The sequence below is a fragment of the Cannabis sativa genome, chromosome 2, assembly GCF_029168945.1.
Source record: "Cannabis sativa cultivar Pink pepper isolate KNU-18-1 chromosome 2, ASM2916894v1, whole genome shotgun sequence".
NCBI lineage: Eukaryota > Viridiplantae > Streptophyta > Magnoliopsida > Rosales > Cannabaceae > Cannabis > Cannabis sativa.
This window is the reverse complement of record NC_083602.1, coordinates 10,726,117-10,739,291: the sequence shown is the minus strand read 5'-3', so window position 1 is coordinate 10,739,291 and position 13,175 is coordinate 10,726,117. Positions and strand designations below refer to the sequence as shown.

Genomic DNA, 13,175 nt, shown 5'->3' with positions numbered 1-13,175 from the left:
ATAAACTGTCCGCATTGCTTTACACCACATAAAAAATACAGTTTAAAATTCTTTGTCATATGATTGTGATTTGCATTTTTGCCAAATCGCGCAGTGGAGTACGGATTACAGTTTTGAATTTAATAATTACAGTTCAAACTGCACCGCATTACATATTACAAAGTTAATAAAATTACAATATGATTTGTATTTTATTTTTTATTATAATTTTTTAGAGATAATTTAATATAATAACTTGATTATTAATATATATTATGATATTAAATTTTTAATAATTTTTTATATTGTTAAAATTTTATTAGATTAATTTTAAAATTTTTAATTATAATGTTTGATAATGATAATAGTGTAAAATGCTTAAATTGCACTGCACCACACTGTATTTTCGTGGTGTTATTTTTGTAGGTTTAAGATCTCGCAGTGCGGTTGCGGTTTAAGAAATTACAAAAACCGCATATGCGGTTTGGTTTGAAAAAAATGTTACAACCCACACCGCGAACACCCCTACTCTCAATCTAAGAATAAACTTAAGACCAAACAAATTATATTCTAATTGAGAAGTTATAACTAAATAGAGTTACACTTTAAAAAAAAAAATTCAAAACACTAAAAATTTCAATAGAATAACAATGACAAAAAATAATCTTTAATACTATATCATAATAAAATTATTTTTAACTAAATATTGTTTTATACGTGTATTATAATTTGGAATAAAATTATTAATTTTACATAAATAAATTTATAAATTATATGTATATATTTTAGGGGATTACCCTATATACTATTTTTTTAACTTTTTTTTTTTAATTTACAGTTTGGGTTGCTCCAGTGATTTCTATGTGGGTTGCTATACGGATTTTGGTTATAATTTATGTTACTCTGTTAGTTGCTATAGGGGTTTCTCTGTGGAATTCCATAAAAATACAAAAAATAAATATTTTGAAGTGTAAAAATGAAAAAACCTTATATTTTATTAATATATAATTATTCTTATATAAATGTAAACTTTCTTAATAAGTGACTTTGAAAATGTATAACTAATTAGAGCATTCTCAACTATTTGTGTACTCTATTCTTTAAAATACATCATTAAATCTCCACTTTTTTTATTTTACCTCAAACTTTTATATTATATCATACATCAGCTTCTCTATTTTTTCTTTATATCATTTAAATATTATATTTTTAATATATTTTATTCATTTTATATTATTAATTCATATAATATTACACACATATATATAGAACAGTTAAAGAAAATAATATTAAAATATGTTTAGCTCAATGAATAGCTATCTCTACATTTAACTAAGCACTATTTATTGAGCTAAAAAATATGTAAAATAGCTATGGTTTACCTCACTTGTTGAAAGCTCAATTTTGTAATTTATTCTCTATAATTTAAAGATTGAGTTATTTTGGCTCATCTATTGGAAGTGCTCTTACAGTTTAGAGCTTACTTTTATTTATATCTAACCGGACTTAATTTTTATAACAAATTAAAAATATTCTTGAATAGAGTATTTTTAGTTACAAATTGAAGAAAAAAATATTACTTTTTACGTATTAATTATTTAAGATTAAACCAAAACACATTGTAAAATGTGGTTTTTTTTTTTCTCAAAGTAAATAATAAAGGGTTCTTTTTACAATGCACACTAAAAAATGTGCATCGACGCTAGTAGCATTGGGAAGAAAAAAATTAGTTTAATTTTTTATATGACATTAAGATATTTTGTGAAATTTTGAAAAAATTCCGAATAATTTAAAAAAAAATAGTATTTAAATAGTTTATTTTACGTACATATAAAATAAATATCACGGGTTAATATACTGTTTGAACCTTATTTTTTGGCATTAAAATTTTATAGAATATCTAAAATTGTTAGGATTTATAAAACACTCAAGAAATATAAATATTATAGATCTAAATATATATTTCTAAAAGTGTTTTAATATAGAAAACCTTTAATCATAAATTTATATAACCTTTGCTAAATTAAAAAACAAGAAGATGATAAAAGTTGAGCGGAAACACTAACCTGAAGTCATTGTTGGAGATTGCAGAGAAGGTTTTGATCTTTCAAGAATATACTATTTTCTAAAGTATTTTCTCTAATGGAGAAGGAGATAAAATCATTATATAATGAGTTTTGTGTATTTATAATTTGGCCCCTCAACAAATTATAAATTACCTTATGGTATCTATACATTATTTCCATGACAATTTAATACCCTTTTGATACTCATAACATAATTGGTCACTTAATTTTGTATCACACTTTATAATAGCATATACATTATACATATGTGTCTATATAGGATTTTAATCTACAAAAATATAAATTTTTTTAGATGTGGAAACAAATTGAAAGTTCATTTATACATCCCTTCTAGTGGAATGCGAACTTTCCATTAATAAAGATGTATGTTACTGTGTTGCTTGTTTTCGCTGCAACTATAATGACTTTCAATCCATTATATATTGTTTTTCTTCGGTCTCACGCATCTACTAAGTTCCAGCACCAACTAATAAAAATTACAATATCCAAGTCTCGTGTGTTTGGTGGCACGTTATTCATTTATGCCTTATTTATTTTTCTGTAATAATGTCCAGAAATTTTGTTGAAAATGATATAATATAATGAGAGGAGTAGTAGAGATGACAAATGACACGTAATCAATTATTTTGATTACTTCTCGGCAACTCATAACTAATGTTTTCCCCTGCAGTAGTTCTTTCTTTCTTTCTTTTTTTCTTTGTTTTTGTAAGGCATCTAATGGTATCTCATATAATTCATGATATGAGGCATTTTTATCAAATTTACTTGTTATTCTCATGTAACTTTTGACGTAAAATTTTGGATGTCCATTCATTAAGGTGCTTTAGAATGCCAGTTCATTCATCTTCAAGGCTTTAAATCTCACAAACAGGATTGGGCAACACTGTACTTTGCAAATAATAATAATAATAAATGAAGAATTGAAGAGTACTTTTTTTCTAGAACCCATTTCAAATTAAATGGAACCAAGTAACCAATACTAACAAAAAGTGATGTGCTCTTCCTCTTTGGCTTTTACAGGCTTCTATAGTAATAATAAGTTTATATTGCTATTTCCTGATAATTTACACCTGCACTACAGAAAATTTCGAAAGGAAAATACATATTTGACTTTGGAATCAGACTAACCAAGCAAAAAAACGAAGACAAAGGAAAAACCAAATCAACTTGAGGGTGAATCATTATTAGAAGAATTTTCGTTCTGTCTTGCAGAAATCACCCTGTCCAAGGTCTCATCTGGTACTGTTATTCCAGTAGTCTCCAAATCTGCAACTATAGCAATGGCTGCATCCAGCTCTCCAAGATCAACACAGAGGCAAATGATTTCATCGTACAGGGGACTGCAGAAAATGAGAGTAGAATATCTTCAATATATCAATCCATGGTGAGAATTGTGTTGGATAACATAGAAATCTACGAGGAATGAAATTGCTACAATATGCATCCAAGTTTGATACATTGGAAATACAATTAAAAGGCAGCCTTACCCCCCAAATACATAGCCTAGACTGTGTGTTGTCTGCAAAATCGTCAAGAAAGCTGAAGGCATAGGAGCCTTTATGGCTGCACGCAAGATCATGGCACAATCCCCAATGGTGGGTGTTCCACCCAATTCTATAACCTGCAATATGCGCCATTTTTTAATCTCAGACAATGTATATATCAGAACTTATATGTGTGGGAGCAAGTTAAATTTTGGACAGCTACTTGGGTCTTTAGAACTAAACATTTTGAGGACCTATCCTTTTCAGATTTGTGTAGAGAATGGAAAACATTTGTATAGGGGCAGTAGGTGGTTGTATTTAGTTCTTTTCCTCTTCTGAGGCAAAGTGGGGGAGTACTCTTGCCTTAGAATTTCTGTTTTGTTATTAATTGTAACCATGGTTTTCTTCCACCACAAGGGAGGCTTTTAATATATAACGGGGAGGATCGTGTATAAGACAAAAGGATCTTTTCTCTTTTTCAGAAAAAAAAGAACTTATATTTAGTTAGAATCATCAGTGGAGTCTTGGAAGTCCCACAAATTCATCCAATCAAAAAAAGTAGGGCATATCTTCTTGAGTTCTCATATATCAAATTTTTATACTAAGTTACATACAAGAATAAATAGTAAAGAATGCAGGGAGCACAGCATGTTAGAAACTTACCTTCAGCATAATTTTAATTGCCAACTCAACTTCCCATTCCTGTGACCATCTCCGAGGAGGTATTTTCTTCAGTTCTTTCTCCCATGTCCATCCCCAAACATCTGCTATTGTATACATATCATCTACATCAAACACCTTCCTATTCCTCAATTCCTTAAATGCCTCATATACATCTTCGGGAAACCAGTCATCATCATCGTCATCCTGCATCCATTTGTAAACGAGACATATATTGGAAGATGTTAAAATTTACCCCAAGAGTTAGATAGATAACATGCCAAACTCTTCAATAAATAACCATACATAACTAAAATGTTAACATCTAGGCTTTCTTATGCAATTATTTTTGGACAAGAAACTTTCTTATGTGAGAAAAGCAAGTAGAATTGGACGGAGCCTATGTTCAACTATGACAAGTTAAGATAATGGGATAATAATCTGAAAAACCACTAATTTCCATACATCGGCAAATCGAGAGGCTCTTCTCCTTGACTTTTTAGATGTTGTTGTTAGATCAGAATCCTTCAACAACTGCACCCCAATCATTTGAAGAGGTTTCTTGGCTTCAACTCGCTTTTCCTTAACTCTTTCTGCATCTTGGCCCTCAGTTTGTTCTACTGCGTCGGCTCCTTCTACCTCCTCCTCCTCTTCCTCATCTTCCTCGTCGTCCTCATCATCAGCATCAGCATCAGCATCAGCCTCATCATCAGCATCAGCCTCATCATCTTCTAACTCATTTATGGTATCTTCCACAGCGTCAACTTCATCCAACACAATTTCAATATCTGATTTACCCGTGTTTACGGAATTTCCATTATCACCATTAAGACCTTCTCCAAGGAACCGGCGCTTCCAAAACTCTGTATCGCCTTCATGCAGCTTAATTCGTGAGATTAGTTCATCCAGCTCTTCATCAACCTTCAAGATAAATTAGATTTGAATGTAACTGCCAATTAAATATGAAACATACGGTGCAAGCCAAAAAAAAAAATTAGCATTGCTACTCACAAGTTACCCAACAAAAGATTGGCATGTCAAAAAAATCACCTAGAAAGCCATCCCCAAATTTGAAAACACCCCCAATAAGCCAGTGGCCATGTCTAAAAAAATTGTATGATATAATAAGGAAACAGAAGAAAACAAAAATGGAAAAAATAATGAATGATCTACCTCTTCTTCCTCCTCCTCCACAGGAGGAACCCAAAGTGGCCGACCACGAGAGCGGTTTATTCTCCTTGCTTTTTGGACACGCTGGTAAAGAACGTTTCTAGTACCATCAGTTGGCAGACCTTGTGCTTCTAGCTCTTCCTTTAGTTCAGACACTACCATCTTACTAGCAGCTTTTGGCTTTAAGACATTCTGCTCGGGACCCTTTATAATTTTCCTTAACCTTTCCTGTACTCTAAAATAATCTGATTCAGATACATGACCAAGAGCTGCAGGTCCTTCATTCCGTAAAGCTCTCAAAAGCTTTCTATGATAAACTTTCATATCTTCAAGACATCTTTGCTTGAATGACGCTTCCATGGGGTTTGAATATATAAATCCAGCTGCATCGGGATCCAAAGGAGTTTTTCCTCTCCGAGGCACCCATCGTTTGCGCTCACCAGTAAGCCCACCCTCTGCAATGTATCTGTTCAATATAAAACAGGTAAGCGACTCCTCATCATATCACATCATCAAATGCTCAAATGCATTACAACGGTTATTTATACAGCATGTCAAAATTAAAAGCAGAATGCCAGGTCATAATTTCGAGATGATTATTTTGTTGCAGAATATTCACAACACAGCCACAAAAATTCGAGAAAATAACTTACAATAGAGTTAGCAAATACCTCTAAAGTTTTCTTTATTCTTGGAAAAGAAAAAATGCAATATGATCATCAGAATCCAACAAATTCACTAAGGGGTGTTCATTGGATCAAATCCAATGTTTTAGACCTATCCAGACCCGATTTAATATATTGGATGTTAAATTTTACCATCCGATCCGATCCAATTAATTTCAATCATCCAATTAATCCAACATCCATTGAATGTTGGATTGGATTTGTTCTGTCCATTAGATGTATTTCATGTATCTCTATTGGTTTAATTTGAGTTTATCCAGTATTTTAAACCTAGTATGTTTTGGATCGGATCGAATCTATCCAATATTTTAGATCCAGTATTATTGAATTGATCACTTCTCATTCTTAGACTTTACTACAGAATGGAGAAATTTGATGTAATTTCTTTTAGGACTAACAAGTACTGTTTTTATTGGGTCCGGCCTTGTTTTTTGCTGTGTTTTAGTATGTTTTATGCTAAGACTCTTCTAACCATAGTTTTCTTCCGCCACAAGTGAGGGACTTTAATATATATCGGGTCGGGGCTAGTCTAAGACAATGGCCTCTGTCTCTTTTTCAAAAAAAAAATGTGAATTAAGACATACTTTTTTTTTAAAGATGAATTAGGACATACTTGAATAACCATGAAGCGAACAAAAAAATAAATTGAAGAAACAACAAATGAAATTTTACATCAACAAAAGTATTCTATATATGCACACCTGGCCCACCCCCCTCCCAAGTATCAATATATATATATATATATAATATTTAAATATGCACACCTGGCCACATAATCAATCTCATATCCAAGTTCAGCTTCTTCTTGTAAAGGTTCAATCCATGAGCTTACGAGAGTGCGGTACTTTTTGCTCAAGATCATGGCTCGTGGTGGAATTGGTTGATTATCTTTGGCCATAGCTTCTAAAGCTTCTAGCAGGTCAACAATTCTCCCTGTATTCAAACAATACCTCCTCTAAGACATTTTATTGATGTTTAACCGAAACATACATAACATAGGTAAAATACCATAACAGGTCCATCCTGAACTAAAACAAAATAAAATAAAGGAGGGGGAGGGGGAATCCCGGTAAAACACGATGAAAAGATAAATATTACAATAAAAGAGATTTAAGAAAGAAATGTCCATCAAATAGCTTAATTAGTCATCTGACTTAATACGTGTGAAAGCTTAAATGTTGCTGTGAGCAATGCATCTACACAATAAAATTAGAAATATTAAGTTAAAAGTAACTTAACTGCCTCTCAAATACTAGTTCTAAACAAAAAATTGCAACCCATTTTTATGCCAATTTGATTGCACGTTCTTTAAACATAATACTTTAAAGAAAGGAAAACTTCAAAGATTAAAATTATGAATCCAAGAAAAAAGATAAGTATGTGAATACCTTCTCTACATAAAGCACGAAGATACAAAGAAAGAGGATCTCCAAAGTTTCCTTTATTGTGTAAAACTATTGTTCCCCCGTCAATGTTCTTAAGGGCACGGAAATGTCGTATAGCCTCCCCTATTACACAGTACTTGGTAAAGCATTCTACTAGCAACCTTGAGCAAGAATTTACAATGTCAATTTAAAATAAAAACACACTCATAAAGCACTAATAAAAATGAAATGATTATCTGTCTGACAAAAAGTAAAATAGAATAATTTCATATAGCATAAAAGAGAATAAGAGGCACTCAAGACAATTGACCATTTGATTAATCTTATATTGGAAACTTTTGCAGCTTTGCAATCCTCCAACATCAATAAATAAGTTTTAGGCAAAAGAATATTAATCCTTAAAAGGCCAATAGAGAATAAAAATCTTCCTAATTACTTCCACCCAGCTAACATTGTCTCTACAACTTTTACATAGGTTATATACTTTGCCATGAAAGTTCTTTTGTGAATCCAAATTATCCATATCCATACTCAATTACTAAAATGCAGCTCTGTTTACAAAAAAAAAAAAAAAAAAAAAAAAAAAAAAACAATTACATTATAATATGGTATCAGCCTTCATAGCTGAGATGAGGAATACCAAATGCTATGCCAAGTACTAATAGCTACAAATGATACATTAAATGGTCCTTACAATAAATTAAAATTGATAAGAAAATACTTACGAGTAGGTCTTCACATTAGGCTGCAAACGTTTGTGGTCTTCAACCATCATGCCAAGTAACTCAGCAACGTCTTGCACTCTACATGTCATTATAACACCAGTCACCAGGATAATGAGCAGTTCACAAACATATACAAATTAATGTAGGAATATAGACTTGGATTATATTTTGATACTGAAAGTTAGAGCTCACTAACAATCCATTCTACATAGTGATCTCTATGAAGGCAACTACACAAAAACAGTCATTGATGTACAAGAGAAACTACCTGTCATATGACTCAGCTCTGGTATATGCTTGGATCACCCAATTGTATGTTTCCGTATCAGGTTTCATGGGTTCTGAAATTTGAAAGAGATTGTAAGAAAGAAGCCCAAAACATAAGAAATAAATATTCCTCAAAAGTAGTAGAATACTCCATAGAAGACGATACGAATTTCTCACTGTAAAAAGAAAAACGTTTAAGCAGCCCTAACATCCATAATATCCACATTGGTATCTGACATTACTACAAATGCTGTATCATAAACAAGATTGCCATTGGTAACACAAAAGGAAAATAAACTAAACATACATAAAAACATAAATGTGAACCTTCTCCATATTGCATGTTCTCAAATGTGGCGAAAGCGATTTCAGGGATTCCACAGGTAGCCTAAGTTATTCAAAAAGAAAAACTATCATCAGTCTTGGACAAACTCCATTGACATGTAATGAAGTTAAACCATAACCAATTCATACCTGCACACTAAGGAGGCAATTGAAGTGAAAAGTGGTGGCCATCCGCCCTGCAGACTCCATTTCATAAGCAATATCTAAAGCATTGGAATGGTCTCCAATTTTGCAGTCCTCAACTATTAAAAGGTCATAGACCTCATCAGTAGCTCTCAAGCCACCTTTGGCACCCCTCAAGAAAACCCTATTGGCATCCTCCAAATGATTACTACGAACCAATTCCTCTGCCACAACGAACCAGAAAAAAGAAACATAATCAAGACAAAGAGCATATAAACACGCAAGACTTAGCTCGGAAACGACCAAAGTACCATACCAACAAGTATAATCCAAGCCCCACGAATGTCGTATTGTAATTTCTCCATTGCAGCAAGAATTTCTAACCCATTCGTAGCACGACCTTTCGATCCAAACAGCCGAATTAGAGCGACGAATGTTTCGTGGAGAGGACGAAGACCTGCGCTAAGCTCCCTCCTGAGCGATTGCATCTGTATTTCCAGCATAATGTAACAATCTAATCCTTCAATTTCGTCCAAATTTTAAATTTCTTTATTTAAAAGAAAAAAAAAATGAAGCAAAGTTTACCGCGCTCTCTGTATCGCCATTGAAGGCATGAGCAACAATCAAGCCATGGAAGGAGCGAGGGCCGGGGCTGAGGCCAGCGGCAATCATGTCATAGATGACGTCAGAAACGCCGATGGCGTCGTGATTCCTGGCGCGGTCCATGAGCTCCTCCATGAAGGTGAAGCGAAGGCCTTTCTCGGCGGCAGAGTCATCGTCCTTGGGCTGCCTCTTCTTCCTTCGGGTACGCTTCTCGGGGGCGGAGGTGGGTGCAGCTCGGACGAGCAGAAGGGCGTTGTATTTGGGTTTGGAGGAGAGAAAGGGGAGAGTGTTGAGGCGGGTGACGAAGAAGGTGTGAGAGCTGAGGAGGAGGGTAGACATTAGGCAGTGGATAAGATGTCTGGCATAGGCATTTGCTACTGTATCGCGGGAACAGGGGTTTTAGCCGTTTTCACAAGGTTTTGGAATCTTTCCACTCAATTTTTCTTTCTTTGTGGAACCTTTCCACTCACGGAAATTTGATATGGTGTGCATAGATTAGCCAACAAAACACTTAAGTGATAAGGATAATTCAAAATAATTACAAATAATTTAGTAATAAGAAGACATAGATTTATAAAAGTTTGGGCCTCTAATTATAGTAATAGTTTTTTTTTTTATTATTATTGTTTTGAAGAAGTGTGGACATTTAATCTAATCCAATTTAATTATAAAAAATTAGATATTCAATTACAATTGAATTGAATTAAATGCTAAAAGTTAAAATTTAATTAGAATTGACGGATTATTGGATGTCAATCTCAAAGTTTAATTAAAAACGGATCTAATTTAATTATAGGGAAAAAAACAGAAAAATACAAAAAAAGAAAAAAAATTACAAAAATACTATGGGTCGGCCCATTAAACATTTATACAGTCCACATACAAATATTTACAAAAATACCACATGCACTAAACCTTCAGTTGCATGGAGCGAACGATGAAGATGAAAATACATCGATCGTTTCAAAACAGGAAAACAATTAAAATGAAACCAAAACGAGGGAAATACAACCATTAATTCCGGCGAAATCAACTGAAAAGAAGACCTGCAATGATCTAAACAGAAGATGACGAAAAAAAATCAGAAAAACTGTGAAGAAACTGAAATTACACATTTGTTTTCTGTTTTATTCGATCAAAACAACTCCCCCTAATATCGAAATCCAGATTTATGAAATGTAGATTTGTAACAAACAGATCTGGAGCTCCCACCAAATCCAAAACAATGTATGATGTGAAAAATTTTAAAAAAACCTCATGAATAATAGATCTACGTTATGTACAGTTGCATTTTGATTGATTACTGGTTTCTAATATGGAATATATTTTTTTAAAAACACAATAAGAAGAGTAAATTCGAATTAAAGTACAACCAGTTACGTATGAGTCTGTTTATTTTTTGTTTTGGTTGCCTTATAGTTGCATTATCGTTTTATGATAGTTTATATATTATGTAGGAATTTAATTTGACGGGGACTAAGAAATAGCAGTTATACATAGTAAGTTTTGTACAAATAGTTGCATATTAGTTTTATAATGAAATAACATATGCAAGTAGCAAAACTATAATAAAACTACAAAACAACTGTATACAAACTAAAATACAGGAAAAACTCTTTGAACATCAACATCCATGATAAATCTCATTGTTACCCATTGATGATATAAAAATGGACAGGAAACAACTAAATAAAAAACATATTAAAAAAAATATATACAGAAGGTGTTTACACTATTAAAAAACTATGAAAAAACTATTATAAAATGAGAAATCAATAAACACAAAACCCACAAAAGTTGAATATGAAAAAATTTCAAAAATTGGGGAAAACAAAAAAGAAACCAAAAACAAACCTGCGATCGAAGAGGAGCACCATCCTAATCATTTTTTTGAGCAGGAGCATGAGAAATTTTTTCATGGGCAGCAACCTTTGATTTCTTTTTAGGAGGAGCTCGCTCACATTTCGACAATGGAGGAGAAAAATCGGAGTCATCGTTTTAAACAACAGGACGTTTGCCCTTATTCCTATTAGCTACAGATTTCAACCCTATTTTAGAACTTTTCTTTGGCATAGGGGAAGGAAAAGAGTTCAGCTATGGAGGTTTTATTTTTTTTTTTAAAAAAAAAAAAAGAAGAGAAAAAGATAAGGGAATGATGTAATGTGTGATTGATATAAGTCATCAATCATGACGTGTGTGGCTACATGGATTGTGTGTGCAAGTGGTAAAAGTGTAATAAAATAAAGTTAATGAGTGTAAATGTTGATTTAACCGTGTGAAGATATATATATAATAAAGTGTGTATTTTTTATTTTTGGTGTAAAAATTTCTTAGTTATATCTACATATGCTAAAAAATTATTTATATTTCTTTATATGTAAAAAATATTAAGAAATATAGATGACGTTTGGTAACATTTTTATTTTTTAATTTTAAAAATAGAAAAATAAAAGTAATTTTTTTGTTTTTAAAAAATAAAAAAGTGTTCTGTAACTACTTTTGTTTTTAAATTTTAAAAACTGAAAAACAAAAGTGTGTTCTCTAACCACTTTTGTTTTGTAATTTTAAAAATAAAAAACAAAAATATATTCTATAACTATTTTTATTTTTTAATTTTAAAAACAAAAAACATGAATTTTCTTTTTTGAATAAAAAGTTATGAATATTATTAATTTTTATTTTTAGATAAATATATAAAAATTATAATATAAAATCAAATAAAATATACTCATTAGCATCTCAAAAAAATTTAAGTAATTTGAAGAAAAATATTAAAAAAGTCCTAACATTTGATAAATTTCACTCATTATCTTCATCGATTTGCTCTCTATACATGATCAGCAATTTCATCATGGACATTAGTCGTTTCACGAATTTGATCTCTTGAAATGCTAAACTCAACACTATCATTCAGAATTTCGTGGATGTTTTTTATAGTAGTATCTTGTGTTTCAATATGTCTTCATCTCCATCAAAATATGTCTTTTTCCGCATTCTTTCTTATGGAAATCACAATATAATTCTGTATGTTCAAATCATATGAAAGCATTGTTGGAAATTTTTTACCAGGATCTAGATTTACTAACAAGTATGTTTCATTAACATCCTAACATGAATTTCTAAAATAATGACATAAACACATGTAAAGTTTAAAAAACCTTACTGTTGCCCCTGATTTTGTCCAAAATATGTGGACCAACCGGATGATGACACGTGGGTAGGAAGGGTTTAGCATATGAATAAAACAGCTAAGTCTTCTTAAAGCAAAGGATTACTTTAGGCATGCCTCCCGGAGAAGGCATGTAAGTCTCATATGTTCCCGGAGAGCAAGATGGCAACAAAGCATCTCCGGATGGTGTCAGACGCCATCCAAACATTCATCTCGCATTTAATGCCGCATGGGAGGAGGCGTATTGGAACTGCCACACGCAATAAAGTTTGACGACACAACCCCCAATCTGTACCTACAAGGCTATGATCAATAAAGTCTAGTGACAGCTACTCTGTGTGGAATCACATCAGTCAAAAGGGATTAAGGACTTCCCTCATAAAATCCCTACAGAACCTAGGGATTAGACCATGCATTACCTATGATAAATTCATTGGGAATGTGTGGCTTTACTGATAGTTACAGAAATGCATGTACCTTAATTCTAGGGAT

The 13,175-nt window shown here is 32.1% G+C and overlaps 1 protein-coding gene across 1 annotated transcript; it reads right to left on the bottom strand.

Annotated features, from left to right (window-relative positions):
* Positions 1–3,024: 3,024 nt before the first annotated feature.
* Positions 3,025–10,055, bottom strand: LOC115719205 (uncharacterized). Its single transcript, XM_030648158.2, has 13 exons — positions 9,497–10,055; positions 9,228–9,399; positions 8,918–9,135; positions 8,771–8,831; positions 8,445–8,517; positions 8,177–8,254; positions 7,455–7,612; positions 6,831–6,999; positions 5,384–5,846; positions 4,676–5,131; positions 4,214–4,417; positions 3,554–3,687; positions 3,025–3,406 (listed from the first exon to the last, which is right to left on the bottom strand). The coding sequence occupies exons 1-13, from the start codon at positions 9,851–9,853 to the stop codon at positions 3,229–3,231; spliced, it is 2,721 nt and encodes a 906-aa protein (XP_030504018.2). The 5' UTR covers positions 9,854–10,055; the 3' UTR covers positions 3,025–3,228.
* Positions 10,056–13,175: the final 3,120 nt, after the last annotated feature.

What these genes read in the sequence shown, in the direction of transcription:
- LOC115719205 (XM_030648158.2), bottom strand. Translation starts at nt 9,853, where the DNA reads ATGTCTACCCTCCTCCTCAGCTCTCACACCTTCTTCGTCACCCGCCTC. An exon ending in TGGAGGAGGAGGAAGAAGAG is followed by an intron (nt 5,132 to 5,383) that starts GTAGATCATTCA and finishes TTTATCTTGAAG; the next exon opens with GTTGATGAAGAGCTGGATGA. An exon ending in CAATTAAAATTATGCTGAAG is followed by an intron (nt 3,688 to 4,213) that starts GTAAGTTTCTAA and finishes CGCATATTGCAG; the next exon opens with GTTATAGAATTGGGTGGAAC.